A 21,379-nucleotide genomic window follows, 5' to 3' on the forward strand; every position below is an offset into this window, starting at 1 on the left:
TTTACTTTAAATGCAAAATACACTTGTTATGTTTTCCCCAAACCATTTGTGTTGATTTGATATATAAACAAATGATTTACATAAAGTTATTACTATGCTTGACAATTTTTGTAGTAACCATTTTTTCCGGACCTATGAAAATGATGAGAATTCAGATTTGGACCTTTGAATGTAAACTTTGAGAACCCCTGCATTACACTATTTCATCCTGATATAAACTACAACATTAGTCTGTGATAACTACTGTGGCTTTCTTTCATTGCTGTTTCTATCTTAATTTAAATCCAATCGCAACATTGTTTCTGTGACTTCCTGAAAACTGATTTGTTTGTCCCTTCTTCTTTATGCAGCCAGACAAGTAACAATGTCTACATTGAGTCACAATAAGTATATTAACCTTAGGCCATAAACAGTACTAAATTCCTTTGCTGTATTTTACTTTTTGAATGGTTTGATGTATAGTTTACCAAATGTTTATGTTTTTAATATAGCGTTTTAGTATAGTGTGTTTTGATATAGTGTGTAGGCTATAATAACACACAAACATCTTACGGTACATGAATATTCACCATGGTTGTGTTATCTGAATCCTTTTCCTGTCCCAAAGTCACGTATGCGTCTTTTGATAAGAAGTTCTGAAAGAGGAGGTGTTGTTTGAGATAAAACTGAGAAAAGATACAGAGTTGTGGACATAGCACCAAACATTTCTGAACCAAAAATTACTGAGACTTTAATGCAGAGGTCTTCAACATTTTTCATGCCAAGGACCCCTTAATCGACTGAGAGGAGGAGCAGGGACCCCTAGTACATTTAGCAAAATTAAGACTGGATTTACATACTTTGTTATGGTGGTTACATTACAAAGATATAAAAATTATAATTTTGGTATACATAATCTCATACTGTTAACATAATGCATAACATTTAAAATTTACTGAATAGAGTTTAATGTGGAAACCTTCATTTTAATCAAGTTTTAATAAGTAATTAATGCATTTTGTTGGATGCATCATTTAATAAAAAAAGATAAAAGATAATTGAAACATTATTTGGAGACCCCTGAAAACCCCACCAGGGACCCCCAAAGTACCCCTGGCTTCAAGTTGAAGACCCCTGCTTTAAAGCACTAGTAACATTTCTTCTTTGTAATCTTTTAATGTCTCTTGCATATTTTTCAAATTTTATGACACATTTTTATTGGTCTCTCCTAAACTTTATGCTGAATAAGTATACTAGTAAACTTCATATCAACTCTCTGACCTTTGCGAAGCTAACGCAGTACGCAGTGCTCTACCAATTGAGCTGCAGGAACAAACTCATTATCATTGTAAAGTTCTGTGAAGATAGCTGTACCATAAGTGGTATTTATTTTAGCTATGTGAATGCTAGGAAACTCCTCTAAGTAGGGAATAAAAAGGAAATTTAAAGAAACGGTGCCATCTCCTGGTACAACATGGTAAGACATACTGTGTCATCCATAGGGCACATAGATAGACAGACATACAGTACAGATATCTATTCTGTGAGACTGATGATTAAAAAAAGTAAGGACATGGGTCACAACGGCTAGAGTTGCAGCTCTTTTCAGCTGGACATTTATTTCCAAAAGACTGCATATACATCAGCAAACTCTACTGTACAGAAAACATCCAAAATGTTCATAATCATAGATACAATATACCACAAAGCTGGCCTGGCGATACCAAACAAGTATATTTAGCACTAGAAAAGCTCTTGACCCCTGCATATCAGTGTAATATATTCTTTCTTCTTCTTTAAATTGATATCTTACAGTACATTTTCATGATTCAAAACCATCTTAACCTGTACAACATTCACCAGTTATACAAGGCACAAGAATCATAATATGAAGCAAACTTACTAAATGTAACATGAACCTGTGTCCGATTTCAGCCCAGTCTCCTGAAGATGCGTATATAACAAAAAGTTGTTCTAACCCGAAACCCAAGCGAAAATGTTTAAAAAACAGAAAAATATTGAGAAACCAATAAATAAAACGACAAAAAAAGATGCACCGTTTAAATGAATGGGAAGGACTGGCGTATCATATGCACGCCAAAGTGGAATTTGGCGTATGTCTTGCACGAGTTTTACACTTCGTGCCATTTATACGCATCTTCAGGAGACTGGGTAGCCGATTTTGTTACCTTTACTGTCTGAAAGCTTTGCATGAGATTAAACAATCTGGGAATCAGTACCACCATAAACACAAATACGACATGTCTTAAATTTTAGAGGGGGCACGGCAGCTTTGCTGATAATATTGAATAATTTAACAAATAAAAATCAGACAGAAGGTCTAAACATGAAGAATTTCTTTGGGCTATGATGTAGTGAAACTTAATAAATGTTTGGCCTATTATAGTATGTAAAACAACTGGTGGTGTAATAGCCCTCATATAAACAACCGCAATTACACAAAAAAGTTGTTTGGCTCAGTGCTGCTCGTCACAAAAAAAAGTTTAATTTGCAAATCAGTCTTGTTGAAATTCATAAAACCTATATGACATTCTTATGGACGGCATTTTAATATAATTTAATATATGTTTATGTTCAGCTGAAGAAAGGTGGTCATATACATCTGGGTTGGCATGAGGGTGAATAAATTAAGGGAGAATTTTCATATATGGTTGAACTATTTATTTAACCAGCAGGGATTGTTGTGTTGACTACAACACTCAAAACCACCAAAATAAGCTTCTTGGAGGCATCTTCTCTTTTGGGAGGGGGGGCAAATAAAGCAAATTTCTCAGAAAAGGACGACTTAACTTTTTGACAGCATTTTCCCCACAGCTCTTTTTCTTTTATCAGGCCGTAATTATAACTCTCGCTGTTTGCTGGACCGTGTGTTACTCTATTGTGTCTCACACTGAATGGTAAAATTTGGTCTGAGGAGATAAGCGAGGCTTCATTCTGCAGAAGTCTCTCGGGGATTTCCATTTCAGTTGCATTTAAAAAAGCCATAAGCGTTAACAAAAGGATGTTCTGTCATCTGCGATGGGTTAAGTAAATGCATCTTGAGGTCAATGTTTGTCTCAACTTCCTCTATAAAGGCATGGCACTGTCTTTCTCTTTGGCCTTAATAACTCAAAGAAGTTGATCACTATCTCTTTAACCTGCACAACCACATTTTTTTTCACTTTTCTGCCTTACCGGACTCTGCCTTTAATCGATTTTTTATCACTTTATTACATGGTCAGATTTTTAAGTTTAAAGTCTTATCTTTATCAAATTGGTGACCCTGTCTTTAAAAACCAGGCTTTAATCTCATAATCAAATCTAAGATTAGGAGCATACAAGTTTGATTTCAATAATTTATTTCACTATAATTTTAAGTCTTTGACATGACCTGACTTGGTCAGTATTAAAGATATCAATGTTATATTTTCACAGGATGTGAAATTTATGTAGCATGATTTTATGAAAAGTCACATAAAATAACTTAAGTTGGGTTTTCACAGGCAGGGTCACATGATTTAAAGGAAACACCACCGTTTTTCAATATTTTACTATGTTCTTACCTTAACTTAGACGAATTAATACATACCAATCTTTTTTCAATGCGTTAACTTAATCTTTGTATAGCACGTTGTGACTGTGTTAGCATTTAGCCTAGCCCCATTCGTTCCTTAGGATCCAAACAGGGATGAATTTAGAAGCCACCAAACACTTCCATGTTTTCCCTTTTTAAAGACTGTTACATGATTTAAGTATGGTGGCAAAAAATAAATGTAGGGTTTTTTTTAAGCGGATACAAAAAGAGAACCATATTGTATAGCGAAAGAGCACCTTAGTTTGCAGCACTTCGACCTCGGCGTGCAGTAACAACGTTTTATTTTGTACCACCATACTTAGTTGTGTAACTACTAATGTAACAGTCTTTAAATGGGGAAAACATGGAAGTGTCTGGTGGCTTCTAAATTCATCATTGTTTGGATCCTAATGAACGAATGGGGCTTGGCTAGATGCTAACACATTCATGGCATGCCGTACAAAGATGAATTGCACGCATTTAAAAAAAAAAAGGTATGAATTAATTAATCTAAGTTGAGATAAGAACATAGTAAAAACGGTGGTGTTTTCCTTTAAAGTTCGTATTATGTCTTTAAAATCACTCAATTGGGCCTAATGGAAATAAAGGAACACAGTGACTCACAATCACATTGTGTGATGACCAATATAGGCAGTTTGCAGAAGCAGATTTCCTCCTCCTCCCTTCTCCAAACATCACAATAGTGCAAACAAAGCATAATTCGGAATGACATGCAGAAGGGATATAAATATATACTGCTGTAAAACAAGGCTGTTAAAAATAGGTAAAGATGAAATATGTATCCCAGCTTGGCCACCAATCACATTTCACAGAATAATTAAAATGAGCAAAGCAGATCAAATTTCATGTAGGATGTGATGGCTTGGCACAGCATTCTGATGCTCGCTTAAAGAAAAAGAATTGGTTGAATTGAATCTGTGACAAGTTCCTGCCAATTTGTCATAGTTCCTTTGCAAAAGTACAGATGTGTGAAAGTGTCGGATTGGTCACTTCTTATCCAAACCTTTCAGACTGGATATTTCAGGTGAGTTTTCTTGGACTTAGAAGATGGTGCCTGGGGAAATACATTTATTTTCCAGCTGTTTAGTGGCTGGTTTGGCCTTCCTCAAAAACTAAAGACTGGGTCTTTTTCAGTTGGACTCTGAGGCAGATTTTTACAGTGGATCTTTCCAATCTCTTCCAAAGCACTGGCAAGTGAGTCAAGATCTCCACTGTCCTGATGTCTGGCTTCCCAGAGACTGAGAATGACAGCAGATGGACTTTGCTGCTTGGTAAAGTAGGACAGGTTCCTGTGTAGAACAACAATGAATGTTTTAACAAAGGAGAATGTAAATTTCATGAATCAACCTTCAATCCTGTTCAAATCTGTTCTATACTGTCAGAAAAAATAATGGTGACACCATAAAAAATGTCTTAACATGTACCATAGGTCTATGTATACATTTGGTACAAATATTTTTGCTGTACTAATATTAACTCTTTAGATACAAAGGTGCACTTTTGGAAAGGGTACAGCCCCAGTGACAGGTAGGGACCATTTTTTCAGACAGTATTCTTGTGTATGTATTGTTGTGCGTTTCTCAGTTTTGTTTATCTACCAGATACTACAGTTGAAAATAAGCTGAAATACAACTACTATATTTATGCCCCATGCCACAAGTAAAATTAAATTTAATTAAATCTATTTACGCAATGCAGAGAAAATTTTTTATGTTTTAATTTTTTAATTTGGCTAGGTGAAGTGATCGTATACATCGAAAAACCACAAATAATTTAAATACAGGCACAAAAATGTTTAACTGAGCACAAAGTGCCTGTAGATGGCAGTGTTGCAATACAACAAGCTGTTTCCTTTTCAAAAGCATTTTGCAAAGAACTGCCTTCTAATTCAAATGCCACAATGTCACACAACATATTTTTTTAAATCATTTGCTTTAAACTAAAAACCATCACCATCATGTTGTCCAATTGCATATGACATTTTCAATGTAACAAAATCTTACAGCTACTCCTTGATCACTGGCCGTTACTTTCAGTTGCAATTTTGTATCAGATAAGGATTTTAACTCAGGGGACCAATACCATTAGATTAACAAGTATTTTAGCTTAAATGAAGTACTGTTTATTTATTTCAAAATATATACTGTTCGTTTTTAGTACTTTACCTTTCATAAATGCACAACTTGAGCCATTTAATAAACTATATATTATTGAATATCGCTTTCGGTTTTATGTGCATGGTTCCCTTTGCAGAGTTACTTTAAGATAACCACAATTACAGACTCAGTTAAAGCAACACCAAAGAGTTTTTTTACCTAAAAATAATGTTTCCAAAAAAGTTTCAGTGGTTCATCCACTCAAAACAGGGTGAATGGCACGTTCACATTCACTTTGCAGCCCTCTATCAGCCAAAACTGCACTAAAGAAGTTTCCAACCGTCGGGTAGTGGTCCTGTAGTTCGAGTGAAAACTACAAAAACTTGCTTTATGGCAGACCTACAATCCAATCAGAGCCAGCTATGCTGCAGTATTTACGACAGTGCTAATGAACAATTACGCGTCTAACCTGTAGGGGGAGCAAAAAGCAATAACTCTTTAGTGTTACTTTAAAGCAACACTATGTAGTTTTTTTTTACCTTTAAATAAGGTCTCTAAAATTATTTCAGTGATAGAACAACTTTTAACTGGACAAATTGTAATGTTGCTGCAACCTGAGCAACCTCCTAACTGCTACAAGCACACTCTGCGGTGGCGGTGGAGGGTAGGAAACACAGCCCCGCTCCTCCCCCTGCCTGCAGAAGAGTGTCTGATACCAGGCACTGTTGCACTTTTCAACCACATGGGGGAGCTGTAAGTCATTTTTACATGGAAACTACATAGTGTTGCTTTAACAAAATAAAATGTTCAAACATAAGGATTTTGAGGCTTGAGCAACAAAATTTACATTTAGGCAGTTTTAGGTTTAAGTTTAAATCCAAGGCCACTTTTATGGGTCAATGTGTATCCTGGGAATTGAACCTGTGCCCTTGGCACTGAAAGCACCGTCCTTCACCAGTTAAGCTATACAATGTACTGCATGTGTTGACATAGGTTAAGGTTAGGGTTAAGTACAGCTGAAACCACCATATTCTGTCAATATGCAAAAAGGAGAAGGCCAGTGTGGTGGTTCTATAGATCTCCAGTGGTTCTTTAACTTTTAACCTTTGCGGAAATTGAAATCTATGAAGCTGAAAAGCCTTAGGAATATGAGCTCTCAGTAAAATGATTGAGCAAAGTGGAGAGCAGTTGCAGCTTATTATTCAAGGGCATTGTTAACAAAGTGAACGCTGCCGCAATAAGTTTCAATCAGTCCCGTTGCCTTGGCTACATCTCTCTTTGGTGCTCACCTTTGAATGTGGAGTTTCTGAGCTAAGAGCTGCCAGTCCTTGCCCTTGGCGTTGGCAGTATCGAAGGTGGTGCATATCCGCTGACGAATGGACAGGGGGATTTTGAAGGCTTTGGCCCCTGCCTGTGAGGTGACTGTGCAATCTGCCTGCATAAAAAATGGCACGGTCTCTTTCTCACTCTAAAAGAAAAAAATTCAAAACACTTTGTTCAAACTCCACATCAAGTCAATTCTCATTGTTTTGGACAAATTGCAAATGCTTTGATACAATCATGCAGTTGATTATGTACAATTGTCTTATGCTTATGTAATGTTCATCAAAATACATTATACTGGTTTCTGTTGAGTAGTCTTCAAAACATTAAAAAAATTTGTTCATCGCATAAGTCATAACATGCAAAATTGTTGACCTTTTTGTCATACTCTGTTTTTCTATTTTTTTTAGACTTGTAAATGAAACTGAATTGATAAATTGCTGAAGGGGAATGAACTGTTGGATGCTTGTATAAGTGATTATTTGCTACGTTGCAAGGAAAAATATCTGTTGTGATATGCATGAGAATTTGCCTGACAGCCTTGGGACATCAGCATATCCATCAAAAGAAAAATTTGGGTTGAGATTTGAATTTTTTACATAATACAGTGAACTTTTCTAGTTTTGTTATTTTGTATTTGTACTGTAAAATATGATTTATTTAATACCACAATGTGCGTAACTTTCTTACAGAAAAAAGTAAAGGTGTAAATTCTGTCTAATCTTTTTCGCAATCAATATTTCACATACACGAATGAGTAACGTATACTGTTGAAATTGAAAAAGTGCAGCCATGTTCATTTTAAAATCATCATTATCAGAACTGTAGCCATACAATTCACATCAGAAGATACTGACACCTATTGTGTACCCGTGACAACATGGCTAAACATTTTGACCATCTTGTTTATGAACAATGACACAAGGACTTCCCATTTTGATAGGACTGACATGTTCACAGACATAAAAATTTACTTTTAAGAGATGAACTAAGAATTTTGACCAAGTAACACACTTTTGAAAAAAATCCATGATATTTACAAATTGTACAAATGTACAAATTGTTCTGAGAAATGCACTTATTATTTTGCAAATTTAAAGAATGATTCGAGAAATGCGACTGAGAAAAACTAAAAAAATAAAGTTAAAATGACTTGCACAGCCAATTTGATTCAACAGGCAGGTAAGATTATTTTTACAGTGCTGACATGACTTCTTGATTACATCATGTTTCACAGTGGTATCAGCATGCAATGGTATGTAATATTTAGGGCTGTCAAAAGATTAATCACGATTAATCGGATGTAAAATAAAAGTTTGTTTTGGCATAATATATGTGTGCAGTGTGTGTAATTATTTTGTATATATAAATACACACACATGCATGTATGCATTAAAGAAACATTTACATGTGTATATATATTTTTTATTATATTTTATCTTTATTATATAATTTTTCAAAATATATTTTCTCTTATATATAAATAAATAAAAAGTACATAAATAAAAATTTTCTTAAATGTATGTGTGTATTTATATATACACACATAATAATTACACACAATACACACATAAATATATTATGCAAACACAAAATTTTATTTTGTTTAAGATTAATCTTTTGACAGCCCTAGTTATATTATTACCTTACATTTAGCAATTTAATTTGATGCTTATCCAAAACAAGGAATATCACAAGCAATTTGTCTTACAAGAGCAACAACATCTGAAGTATCAAATGGCGAGACTCCAAGAGATAAATCAAAGTTATACGTTGTGCATTCGACTGATATTGTCAACCGTGCACCATCCCTTTATCTTTACATCAGGCTCCTCATAAAACATAATATGCTCCCATGTACCAGTGACAGTACACTTTCAAAGGTGAAGTGTGTCGCTTCTTTGCGACTTCTAGTGTCACCCACAGCAATGTACTTGTTTTATGTAGTGGGTGCTGAAGGACGTGGCATGTAGGTGCACGCAATACAACATACTGTAGATATATCAGCACCTCTGCCTCCAATGCCTGAGGTGTCACCAAACAGAATTGCAAATTGCAATTATATAAAAACTACATCCCTGACAGTGGTTGGACAAGCAACCCGGTCAGAATGCTCAAACAAAGAGAGATATGTTTTATAGCGCTTTTAGTGAAAGACCTTGATCTGTGATGAGATGACCTTACTCAGTCAATATTAAAGAATTTAAGGTTATCTTTAGATTGTTCTTTACATTATGCAGGAAGATTTTATGTAGATCACAAAAGAAATGACTGTAGCTGGGTTTTCACAGGCAGGGTCACATGCTGTATGTTTAGACGACTAATTCAACTAAGAACGTGTTTAAATAAATGACATTTCGCCCTTAAGAAAAAAGCTTTAGGTGAAAGTGTGTCTTCAGGTCGCTGAACTTAAATAGGATACAGAGATGTTACAAACCAAGTTACAACAGAGCGAATCTGACCTCTGCCAATGAAGTGTACACCTGCAGGATCTGTTCGTGACCTTTGACCTGCCGCACGCTGATCTTGCAGGAGAGCTGAGTGGTTGCGGCGTTATGTCTCTGCAGTGTGAAGGCACAGTGCACAGGCTGCTGGTTGGTGTACCACACCTGGCTGAAGGAGAACTCCTACAGAATAGACGAGGAAGTGCGAGAGACATAGACAGACAAATAGAGCGAGAGATCAGAGAGAGCCATGAAAAAAAATGGATCTGTTAGGAGATCATCAGTTCAAAAGCACTAATTCCTGTTAATTTGGATGACAGGGGTCACTGCTGGGGTAAGTTAGACAAAAACTATCGGTCGGAGAAGAGGGAGCAATTGGCTTTAATGTAAAATTAATTTAGGTGAACCAGCACATCTGCAGGGAGTGTTCTTGACCTTCCTTGCACCGTTTCTTTTGCCTTGCATATTGAAATTACCTGAGAGATACTTGATTTTCACATCTTGGATCACATATAGTGATATTACTATAAATAATAAAGCACACTGCAGATAGATACTAAGCACACTTCGAAGTAGGCATATGTTCAGGTAGTGCTACAATACAGCTGCCCACTGAACATCACAACAATAAGGCACCAATGCTTGCATGTTACCTGACAGGTGGTAAAAGGTTTGATGCTCCACAGAAACTGAGGGATATCCTGGATGGACACCTGCAAACTGAGGCAGTTTCCTTTGAAGAACAAAGTCTTGGGCTCTTCTAGAAGTCGACCTCCTCTGCTGGTTTCAGCAGTGACCACTCCCTTTGGAAAACACAAGAATACAAAAAGAAGGAAAGAGATCATCAGGAAAAACATGGCAAGCAAAGGACAATCCTGCAAGATGGAAATGTCTGGAATAATAACAATTCAAACTGAACAGCCTAAAAAAACCAAACCAAAAGACAAATATATTGTCAATCCCAGCTCCTAAGGAGTATGTTTGACCCCCAAAGTACGGTTCTTTTGCCTAGACTGAATGCTCTGTATCGTACAAGGGTGCTGTATGCTTAAGCAGGGAGAGGAGCGTCAATCGTACTCGAGTTAAACATTAGATTTTTACTGTCAAGTTTAAAACTTGACTCTTCTGTAGTTACATTGTGTACCAAGACCGACAGAAAATTAAAAGTTGCGATTTGTCTAGGCCAATATGGGACTTTGCTGTTGTACCATGGCTGCAGCAGGCGCAATGATATTACGCAGCACCTAAAAATAGTGCCTTTGGTAACTTTTTATAGCAGGGGACTATTTTCTGGCACTGCGTAATATCATTGCGCCTTCTGCAGCCATGGTAAGTTTTTGATTATTACGCCAGAATTAGAGTAAAGTTCCTAACCGTATCTGCCTAGAAAATCACAACTTTTAATTTTCCGTCGGTCTTAGTACACGATGTAACTACAGAAGAATCAAGTTTTAAATAGGAACAATATTGAAACTATCTGGTCATTTTTGAGTGCGATGCTAATGGTCTAATCAAATTCAATGGATTGTGCTAAGCTATGCTAAAAGTGGTAGCCCCAGACCTGGAGATCGACTGAATGGATTCCAAAACGGTAAGAATCAAATGTTTAACACTAGGGGAGCTGGAAAATGAGCATATTTTCAACAAAAAGTGTTGTGTCCCTTTAAGACAAGAAGCTCATTCAGATTTGTAAATATTTAAGTGTTCACTCTCCAGCTCTTACCTGAAAGGCATGTGGTGTGTCATCTACACAGTGCACTCGCAGACTGTAGTCCATAGAGGAGACCTCCATACTGCCGAAAACTGCAATCCTCAGTCTCTTTACAGCTGAATCAGTAACAGGTTCACCCACCAGGGCATAGCAGCCTGGCTGATCCAGCAACAAGTGACAGCTATGTGAATCCATCAGGCAATAGCAGGAGGTCGATTCGTCATCTACTGACATCATTTCCTGTGAATCCAAATTAATTGCGAGACTGTCAAAACATACTTCCAAACTGCCTGTTTTGGTCATATTTACCATACGTATGTTTAATGCCTACATATCATTACAAATATTTAAATAAATCATTTTTAATAAAAAGTAATACATGTAAATCTGTAATCTCTGCATGCAGAAAATATGTATGGTTAACTGAGCATCCAGATGATTGTTTAAGACTTATGCTGATACACACCAAAATATTTTTTACATCTTATAAGATTTTCAAAATGTGATAGACCACATACATGAGGATAAAAAATCCTAGATTTAACCGTTTTGCTCCTATAGTGTGAGGTGTGCCATGATGTGTCAAAGACAGCACACCACACACAAACAGATTTTCAACCAGAGTCTAATGTGAACACAGTAAATCTCGCGAGACTTCAGAATAAGCATGGCGGACGGTATGCAGGAAGACATTTCAATGGTGGTGTTTGGAATGATTTTCACAGAAAATTCCAAGGAAAAAAGAAAAGGGTTTGGGTGTAGTCATGGAGACAGCAGTACCATGGTCTGTACAAGTTCACTTTGCATCAACTTAACTTTGTGCTGCGCCATGACTGCTTCCATCATCTCGCTTTCTGATTGGATATTGTTTAGTTTCAGGTGATAATCTTAAAAGCGTGTGCGCGTTTGTCCTCGGGGTTCCCCACACACTTCAGGATTTCTTATCGTAAATCTTAAACATGTTTAATATTTACTATTCGTGATCGGGGCGGCTCCGACGTTCTTCCAATCAGGTTCGGACACTCTTAACATATTCACACCAAGGGAAAATCTGATAAGAAGATCGGGACATAGCCAGGATTGTCGGAAGGGGGGAAAATTAGCCCGTTTATCTTTTGGTGTGTACCCAGCATTACCTACCAAAGGACATAAATGGTCATCTTTTTTCATATATGTAACCCTGTCTGTGAAATTCAGGTTAAAGTCTCATAATAAGGAGCATCAAAGTTAGATTTCAGTCTTTGACATGACCTTGCTCAGCCAATAATAAAGATATCAAGGTTATATTTTCAGACTGTTCTTTACATTATGTAGGATGATTTCATGTAGAAAACAATAAATCACAAAAAATGACTGTAGCTGAACTTTCATGGGGAAGGTCACATATGCAGTCTAATGTGAATGCTCATCTCAGTAATATATAGGCCTACTGCAGGACCTGGTGGATTTGTTTGTTTTGAAACCACCATCATGAAGAGTTTAAAGTGAAGACCATCAATCCTTCATATTTCTCAGGTTCAGCACCAGAAAAAGCATCATACAGATATAACTTTACAGTCCAAGAGGTTTCCCAGTAGCATATGGAACCAATCCAAAGAAATCCTCCTCATATACACTGACTTACAGTACTGTTGTTGCCAGGTGTGTGTAATTCTCAGCTCTGTCAGAAGAGAAGGCCTTTAATTTACTCTGCCATGCTGACATCGAATCGCTCACAAATCACGAATCAGTAAGGCCACATGTTTAGTGCTTTGACAAGGTTAGGCTAACATCAAGTCAAGCACAGACAGTCATATAATTTAGACTCTCTTCACTTTTTTGACAGATGGCCATTTCTTTATTTGACTCCTGGGAGAATACCGCATAAAGCACGTTGAAATGATAGCAGTGGCAGGAAGTCTTTCTTTGACAGGTGAGTGATTTGTCCAGCAGCCTTCATGTAATTACTTTAGCCGTCAACAACATTGGAGCTGTCATTGGTTGAAATAAAACTATTAGAGCTGTGAAAAACAGTGACAACAAATGTCTTTCTGTGAAGGCTGCTGGTAGCAATCTCAAGGATAAGTGCCTGCGCCTTGGAACAATTTCAAATTCATCTAAATAATGGCTCGTGCTGGCGGTCACACACAAAAGGAAGGTTATTATCCAATTCTCTTCAATAACAGAACGGCTCGCAATAAACAAACAAACTCGAGAAAAGTGCATCTGTACCGCAAGAATACAGCAAGAATTACTTATATTACATTTCCAGACGCTTTCATTCAAAGTGACTAAGTACAATAAAATCTGTACGTAACCTAAGTGGAAGTCGAACCCATGATTTTGCCATTGCTAGCACTAAACCCTATCCGTTACCGAAGCACTTATTAACACATCAACTTTCAGATCATGATGACAGTTTAGGTTATCAGAGGTTGACATTACTGTGAAACATGAGATGCCATCGGAGGAGATGCGAGTGATTGTGGCAGGGTCAGAAGAGAGATCACATCCATGACTTCTATCCTGATTGCCTTGTGTCAGCTCACATTTCAGTTCCTTCTGTACAACCGGATCGATATTTCGTAGGTCTGATGGGCATCTTGCCCTGATTTTACCGCTGTTTGACTGCTGTGAACTGTGTGTCTTCTCGCTATTACGGTCTGTAATTGTTTTTTCCATGAACGCTTCATTGTTGCAGCTTCTTCTGTGGAGTAACTGTCCCCAGATCTCTTCTACTACACACAAGAGGGAAAGATCACCTCTCTTACACAATTTCAAAGCTTGCAGTAATTGGTTGATGGCACACTTTACTAGGTTAACTGAATTATGAGTATTTTCGGCAACTGAAACCTTAGATAATGACCATTAGCTGACAAATGGTAGTAGAAATTGCCTTTGGTAAATAGAAAAAAACAGTTGGCCGGTTGCTTAATTAGGAACTCAGGAGTAAAAAAGCAGCAAAATTATTTTAATGTCAGAAACACATTTTTTTTAAATAATGCTAAATACATCTCCATGGCTGCTACATTTTCATTTATAAATCGGCAGATTTATTATCCAAAGCGACTCATCACATTACCACAGTTCCCACACCTTAGTTAACTTAGTTAAGAGCAAGGTTACATTGTGTTACCTTTATGATACATTGTTACAGTTCCCTTAGGAGGGAACTCACGTTGCAACACTGCAGTGACACTTTGGGGACGCCTTCAGGGGTAAGTGCGTCTGAATGTGTAGATCAAACTCAACCAATGGTGAGGCTTAACAACAAAAACAGGGTGACGCAGGAGCCAGGAAGTATATCGCTATCTGAAATATTGCCAAAGACGGCGTTACAGGGACGCAGGAAGTATGGCAAGGGAGACACAGCGTTCCGTTCCCTTCTCAGGGAAGAACAGTTACATACGTAACCCGAGACGTTTTCATATGTCAAAAACAACTATGCAAAAAAGCATTCTGGTATGAATCAACATTCGCATACAGAAGATATAAGCATTTAAAGCAACAGTTTAGCATGTGTGCTTAAAAAGTCTAGAATTTTTATGATATTATCCTACACATATATATATATATATATATATATATATATATATATATATATTTTTTTTTTTTTTTTTTCAAAAAACTTCTTGCATAAAACAGATTCAAGCACTTTCAATCTTTGTATGTATATTTTCAAAAACTTTCCAGGGCCTTGATTTTTTCCCCCAGATTCACAAACTTTCAAGGATTTCAAGGACCCGCGGGAACCCTGTCATTACAATACATTTTTTTCAGCATGTGTGTTCCCTGGGTTCAAACACATGCTCTACCAATGCTCCACCAATGGGCTATACAGAGCACTACTAAGAAAATATGGCTGGCAAATTATCTTTATTCATCCACTGTTTGGTCTTTGACCAAAATTTATGCTGGATCCAGATAACAGACAGTTCAATCCTTAATGCCTGTATTTTCCAAAAAATTGCAGAATGAAACTTCAATCTGTGCTGTTTAATTTTAAAAAACCTTAAAAAATTTACTGTATTTACTTAAAAAAAATTAATAAAAAAATCAATCTGACATTCTTCAGATTCACACTCATAGGAATTTCAAATTCAGTTGGAAAACACAGATGTCATGTCTTTATTCCTACCTCCCACTTGTTGTCCTTGGTTTGTCTCTTGAGTTTAATGTTCCAGTTTTCAGTGCTGACCTCAGCACAATGAGCTATCGTCATGGCAACAGGATAGGAGAGGTTCAGCCCTGGAGGACCATACGTGATCTCTGGCCCCAAAAGAATCTCACACTTTTCCTCTGACTGGGCACTAGTGCAGAAACAAGAGACATATAAACATATCACTGTCAATTAAAAAAACAACAACAACAACGGTCAACAAAATCACACGGAGTGATGAGAGCAGAAACCAAAACACAATCAAATATATATTACAAAAAAAAAACAATAATGAAAACTGTCACGTCTGCACTACACAAAATCATCAAAATCCTGATTTGGACAACCTTGATTAAATGGAAAGCTACTGATTCTCAGAGGTCACCGCAATTGTTTACCAGATCTTGCATATTCATCGGTCACTGCTTATGATCTTTTGGCAATTATCTATATTACCTTCCATCTTTTCCTTGTGGTGGTAAACCATAACATAAAACTCATTAATGATTAGGATTTGGCTTTTCATGGAAATTTAGAGGAAAAGGATGACCAAAATAAAAAAAACACCATAAAGGGTAGATATTTAGTTTTTCATCTGTATATCACCAAACTACTTTGGGTAGCACTTCATGTGTACTTACCTGGTATAATAGTGAATAATGTTGTACTTACAGACATGTGTGGCATTTAGTATTTAGTACTTATTAAGCAAAACTTATTCAATATCAGCCCAATATGTACCAGGTAAACATGTGTGATTCTCACAAAATTAGACTTATGAGGTGTCATGAAACATTTTGATAAAAAAATAAATGCAAAGTAAGAGTATCAAAATAAGAAGCATACAGTTACAAACATCTCTTCATGTACTGTTTTGTACATGATTTCAAATGGCATCATAAAATACAATTTTCTTGTTTTTCCACATTTAAGGGGAAAATTTTCATTACCGCAACATGTCCATGACAGGATTTGGGTTCTTTGACATGGAAAATTTATAATTAAAAAATCTAAAAAATAAAAAGCTTCAGTGCATGTTATACTATAAACATTTACACTAAAGAAACATGCAGTATTTGGTGATCCTTGGCAAAGAGACAATAATAAGGAATATAAATGTGTCCAAGACCAATTTTCTCATCCTCCGCAACAATTTTCAATCATTGTTTAATCCCTCAAGGAACTAACGAAAAATATTTTTTTTTTGGAAGAGACATAATTGACTGCGACACTCAAGGTGACTACCAGGTAAGCAGTTCTTAATTTTTCTCTCCAGATAAAAGTTGAAATTTTGTTTGTCATAGTACCTAGACAACTTATTAGTTCTCATTGCCGAAACATGAGTTTGTAAATGCATTTAATGTAATATCATGTTGCGGTAATGTAATTTTTGATAATGTAATTTTTAAAAAATAATTCTATAGGAAATATTTTTTAAAGCCTCTAAAATTATGGTTATGCTAAGTACAGACTTAAATCTTATATGTGCAAAAAAATTGGTTTCAAGGGCTTTTTAAAAATTCTAATGCTGGACACCTTCTAAATCTGGATTTCGTGAGAATCACCCACATGTTTAGGAAAAAAAGTGCTACCCTACTTTGCAAGTGACATTTTATGCGACAAACCTTGAAAGTCTAAAATACCAGAACAACAGAATTAGCTTTAAGCACTGTACAGTATGCCCAAAGGACGCCATAAGCCTTTTTCAGTTTATCTGACGTAATATTCAGCTTTGCTGTGGAGGGAATAAGGATTAAACCATTCTTTACAGCCATCACCACTCTGCACTCTTTTATTTACATTAAATTACTATTCAGGCATATCAGATCTAAAGGAACTTTAATGCGATTCACACCTCATTCAGGTTTAAACTAAAAGAGTCAATATGAAAGACGATACAGTACATGAGGAATTGATCTTTAAAATTATTTTAAAATTAGGAACGTGTGCCCTGCTTGTCTTTATATCTATTTGACTCTGCCATCTTTGGAGACAGAACAGTTCTTCAAATAATGTAGTGGAATATATAAAAATACCTTAAAATTACAATATAAGTGTCAGTTAAAGGGAATGTTAGGAACTGACAGCCTCAGTCAGCATTCACTTGCACTGTATGGCTAAAACATCTTTTTCATTTTGAGGCGAACTAAAAATGAGGATTCTATGGCGTCACTGTGCAAAACTTTTTAGCACTTTAACATCAACGAGTGTTGAATGTAGTTCTTTAGGTTTTCACTGAAACTCATAACTCTGGTTACGTTTTCATCCAAGTAAAAGCTGGGGGCAGATTACCTGGGTTGCATAAGAAGCTACTTAAGTACCTTAAGTGTCTTGTCATATTTTCACTGCTCTCCTCCTCCTCCTCCTCATCATCATAACCATCATCATCAAGGGTCTTATTTTGCCAGCTCCTAAGTCTGAGAGGCATTATTCAAAAGGACCGATGAGTCATTGCTAATAGGCCAGGCAGTGGAGTGTTGTAGTTTTCAGGGACACTGTAGGCAACATATATAGACCTAATGGTTCCATTTTGCATACTTTTGGGCATCTGACTGAATTTTACCATTAGTCTGGCAAATTAATTGGTACCTCATAAAACATGATGTTTTATACAGTTATTAATGTCCACAATTTTTAAAGCACACTTCAAAAATTAGCATAATTCAATATTGTGACACTAAAGCTTTATCAGGAATGCTTGAGCTCGTAGCTTTAATCTTTGGCTTTCAACACGGTGTCCCATTTCCATGTTCAAAAACAGATTTTTCTAGTTAGTAATGTGACTGGAGCTTTCATCTCATTTATGTCTAATTTAAGTCTCTTCACTGATTAGGGTACATCTTTTAATAAGAATAAACCATTGCTTGCGCCTTTAATACAAGAAGAGTGAATAAACATGTGTATGTGGAGGTGAAGGGAATAAGGGGTAAAATATGACTCATAACATCCTTGTTTTGCACTTGCTGGGTGTAAATATGTTCTTCATGTTTCTGTGTCATAATGAAGAATGAAGATTCAGTCTGGGCAATAAGAGCCACTCGTGTTGGATCTCCTTAAGTTCTGGCAGAGTGAAACAGTCATATTGTCTCCAGAGATGCATCAAAACCTATGCAGGTCATCACTTCAACATGGTGAGAATACATAATACACGATGTGTCAAAATCTAAGACCTTCAGAAACTCTTAAGGAAGTTTGTATGAGGAAAGAGCAGTGGGGGGTGTAGACCATGGCCTATATATGCCAAAACAACTCACAAAAAATGAGCACTCACCAGCTGAGATCAAAGATTCACTTCTGTACAACATGATAAAAGAAAGGCTTTCATTTGCCAAGAGTACAGTGACATAATCAGACTTCAGCACTTTCACATGAAGACTTCCTCAAGTCAGATTTCTTGCTTGTTTGACAAAGCTTTTATTGCATTACATGTTCCACTGTGATAGTACATGATCAATTTCCACTTTAAAGTGAGAGCGTATTGATAGTAGAAATTAACTTTGATATTCACGTTCTATATCCAAGGAGATCAATATGACTCTTTTATGCTATTTTACTCCATAACGGCTAATTAATTCCCTTAAAGTTTAAATTGAATGCCACCTTTAAGGTTTTAGATGGGCATAAATACATTTATATTGACATTCTTAGCAGATGTGTTTTACATGGAATTGAATTATGTGATATTCTGAATTGTTTAAATAACACTCTCTAAAAGATGCTAGGTTGTATTCAAACCAGCACTGGGTCAAAAATGGATGAACCCAGTCTGTTTTGTTTTAACACGTTGTTGGGTCGAACATACTGTAATACGTTTTTGGGGTTAATTTAACCCAACGGCTGGGTTTGACCCATTTTTTTAGAGTGTATTAAAGAGCACCTATCGTCCGATTCACGTTTTTAAATTTCCTTTGGTGTGTAAGTGTGTATTAGTACATGTTAACGATATGCAAAAGGTACAAACCCCAAAGTAAACGTTGATGCGAGTTTTCGTCTCCAACGTAAATCTCTTTTCTATGACTACAACAAACACACGGATTGTAGGCAACAGTTTACTTTCTGGGATTGGTGATGTAGACAAGACCGACATTATCATAATTCCTCCGCTTTGGACTTACAGCCTGTAAGTTAACTCCTGTTAGCAATTGAATCTTTCAAACATGGTAAGGAGCATCGCGTTTCCAGCTGACATCAGAGGAATTCAGGCCAATAACCACGTACAGATAAGCTGGCCAATCAGGGACACAGAGCTTTTCAAATCTGTGAGTTTCAGGAAGAGAGCTACAAAAATGTACGGAGAGCTACAAAAATGTACGGTATGTGGAAAATAATGTGTTTTTTGAACCATAAACCATGCAAACACATTGTATTATACCAAATACACAAAACAATGTTGTTTTTTAGAAATTAAATAGGTGCCCTTTAAGGCTTGTCCTTGAAAGCGAATAGCAATGTGGCAGAAAATAGCAGAGAAATGTTTTCTATAAAACTAATGAAAAAACATGTTTTTTTAAAGGGCACCTATTTCATTGCTAAAAAACAACGTTACTTTGTGTATTTCGTGTGGTTTATGATTAAAAACAATATTTTTCACATACCATACATTTTGTAGCTCTAGATTTTACTCTCTTCCTGAAACGCACAGATTGTGCACAAAGCTCATCGATTTGAAAAGCTCTGTGTCCCTGATTGGGCAGCTAATCTGTACGTGGTGATTGGTCTGAATACCTCTGACGTCAGCAGGAAATGTGACGCTCCTTACCATGTTTGAAAGATTCGGTCACAATGCAATGCTTACAGGAGTTAACTTACAGGTTGTAAGTCCAAGCGGGAGAAATTGTATAATAATGTCAGTTTTGTCATTCCCAGAAAGTAAACTGTTGCCTACAATCCATTGTGTTTGTTGTAGTCCAAGAAAAGAGATTTACGTTGAACACGATAACTCGCGTCATTGTTTACTTTGGGGTTTGTAGCTTTTACATATCGTTAACATGTACTAATACACACTTACACAAAAAAGGAAATGTAAAATCATGAATTGGACCATTGGTGCTCTTTAACATTAAAACAAAATATTTACAAACTCTCCATAAAATATATCTGTAAGTATGAAAAGTAGATTTCATTTCTAAACATTTCTGTGCACAGGCAAGACAGACTCAGAAATGTGAAAAAAGGACACCATAAAAGTGATCCAGACCTGTCAGTCTACAGTCTTTACCTGGACTCCCCTTGATTTATGAGCATGTACATTTCCCAAGACGTGTCCTCTGCGGTCGCCCCGTGAGGCACCAGCAAACTCACTCCTACAAAAACAACATCGAGGACATCAGCACTGAAGATACCACATACACAGCTATGCCTTTTGCCTTTTAATATAGATGCAAACCCTCTAAGTGCATTTGACATAAATGAGCTTTTTTAAAAGTATTTTATGAACGTATAACACATGCCAAAAGCATCGCATGAAATGCGCATCTGGCCTCTTGCAGTCTTTTTAATTATACATTACATGAGAAATTAATGTCATTATATGCATTTGTTAATGCAGAAAATGATTAAAGTGTAATTTCATGTCTTTTTACTATATGTATGTATTGAAAGTGCCAATGTATTATATAAAAAATCAAGATGATTATGTAAATAACACTCTCAGCAACTGCACATGAATGATTTAAAAAGTGTTGGATGATAAAATCCTCTTCCACATCCCTATTCAGATTCATCATCTGGATGAGCATATAGATAATAACAGTAGGTGTATATTTAAAAAAAAAAGTGTGTTTTATATATTGTGCCATTCTTGTCCTAACTTTATCAGTTACAGTGAAAGCCACTGAGAACCAGTATTGGTCCTATTGTTATGATCTCCCTCTCTCTCTTTCTCTCTCTCTGCAGTTTCTCCAAGCTCTCCGAGTCTGATGTGAAAGTGTTTTTCTCAACACAAGGACCTCTGAGAGAGCAGATTCAGTGGATTGTTGACCCTTACAACATCAGCCAAGGAGAACATTTAGTTTTAGAGCACTTATTCGAAGCAGACAGATGATTTGAGAACATTTCACTCAGTGTTCACAGTTAACAAAGCTAAAACGATAA

The 21,379-nt window shown here is 36.3% G+C and overlaps 1 protein-coding gene across 3 annotated transcripts in view; it reads right to left on the reverse strand.

Annotated features, from left to right (window-relative positions):
• Nucleotides 1–4,039: 4,039 nt before the first annotated feature.
• Nucleotides 4,040–21,379, reverse strand: part of unc5db (unc-5 netrin receptor Db) — a 176,996-nt gene continuing 159,656 nt past the window's right edge. For all 3 annotated transcript variants that reach the window (XM_065250301.1, XM_065250302.1, XM_065250300.1), the window contains 7 exons: nt 20,505–20,589; nt 15,266–15,437; nt 11,161–11,388; nt 10,091–10,240; nt 9,456–9,620; nt 6,960–7,138; nt 4,040–4,863 (listed from right to left, as the gene is read on the reverse strand). In XM_065250301.1, the coding sequence (XP_065106373.1) occupies nt 4,680–4,863; nt 6,960–7,138; nt 9,456–9,620; nt 10,091–10,240; nt 11,161–11,388; nt 15,266–15,437; nt 20,505–20,589 (1,163 nt within the window). In that variant the 3' untranslated portion in view covers nt 4,040–4,679. The remainder of the gene's footprint in view (nt 4,864–6,959; nt 7,139–9,455; nt 9,621–10,090; nt 10,241–11,160; nt 11,389–15,265; nt 15,438–20,504; nt 20,590–21,379) is intronic.

This window comes from Paramisgurnus dabryanus, chromosome 5, assembly GCF_030506205.2.
Source record: "Paramisgurnus dabryanus chromosome 5, PD_genome_1.1, whole genome shotgun sequence".
NCBI lineage: Eukaryota > Metazoa > Chordata > Actinopteri > Cypriniformes > Cobitidae > Paramisgurnus > Paramisgurnus dabryanus.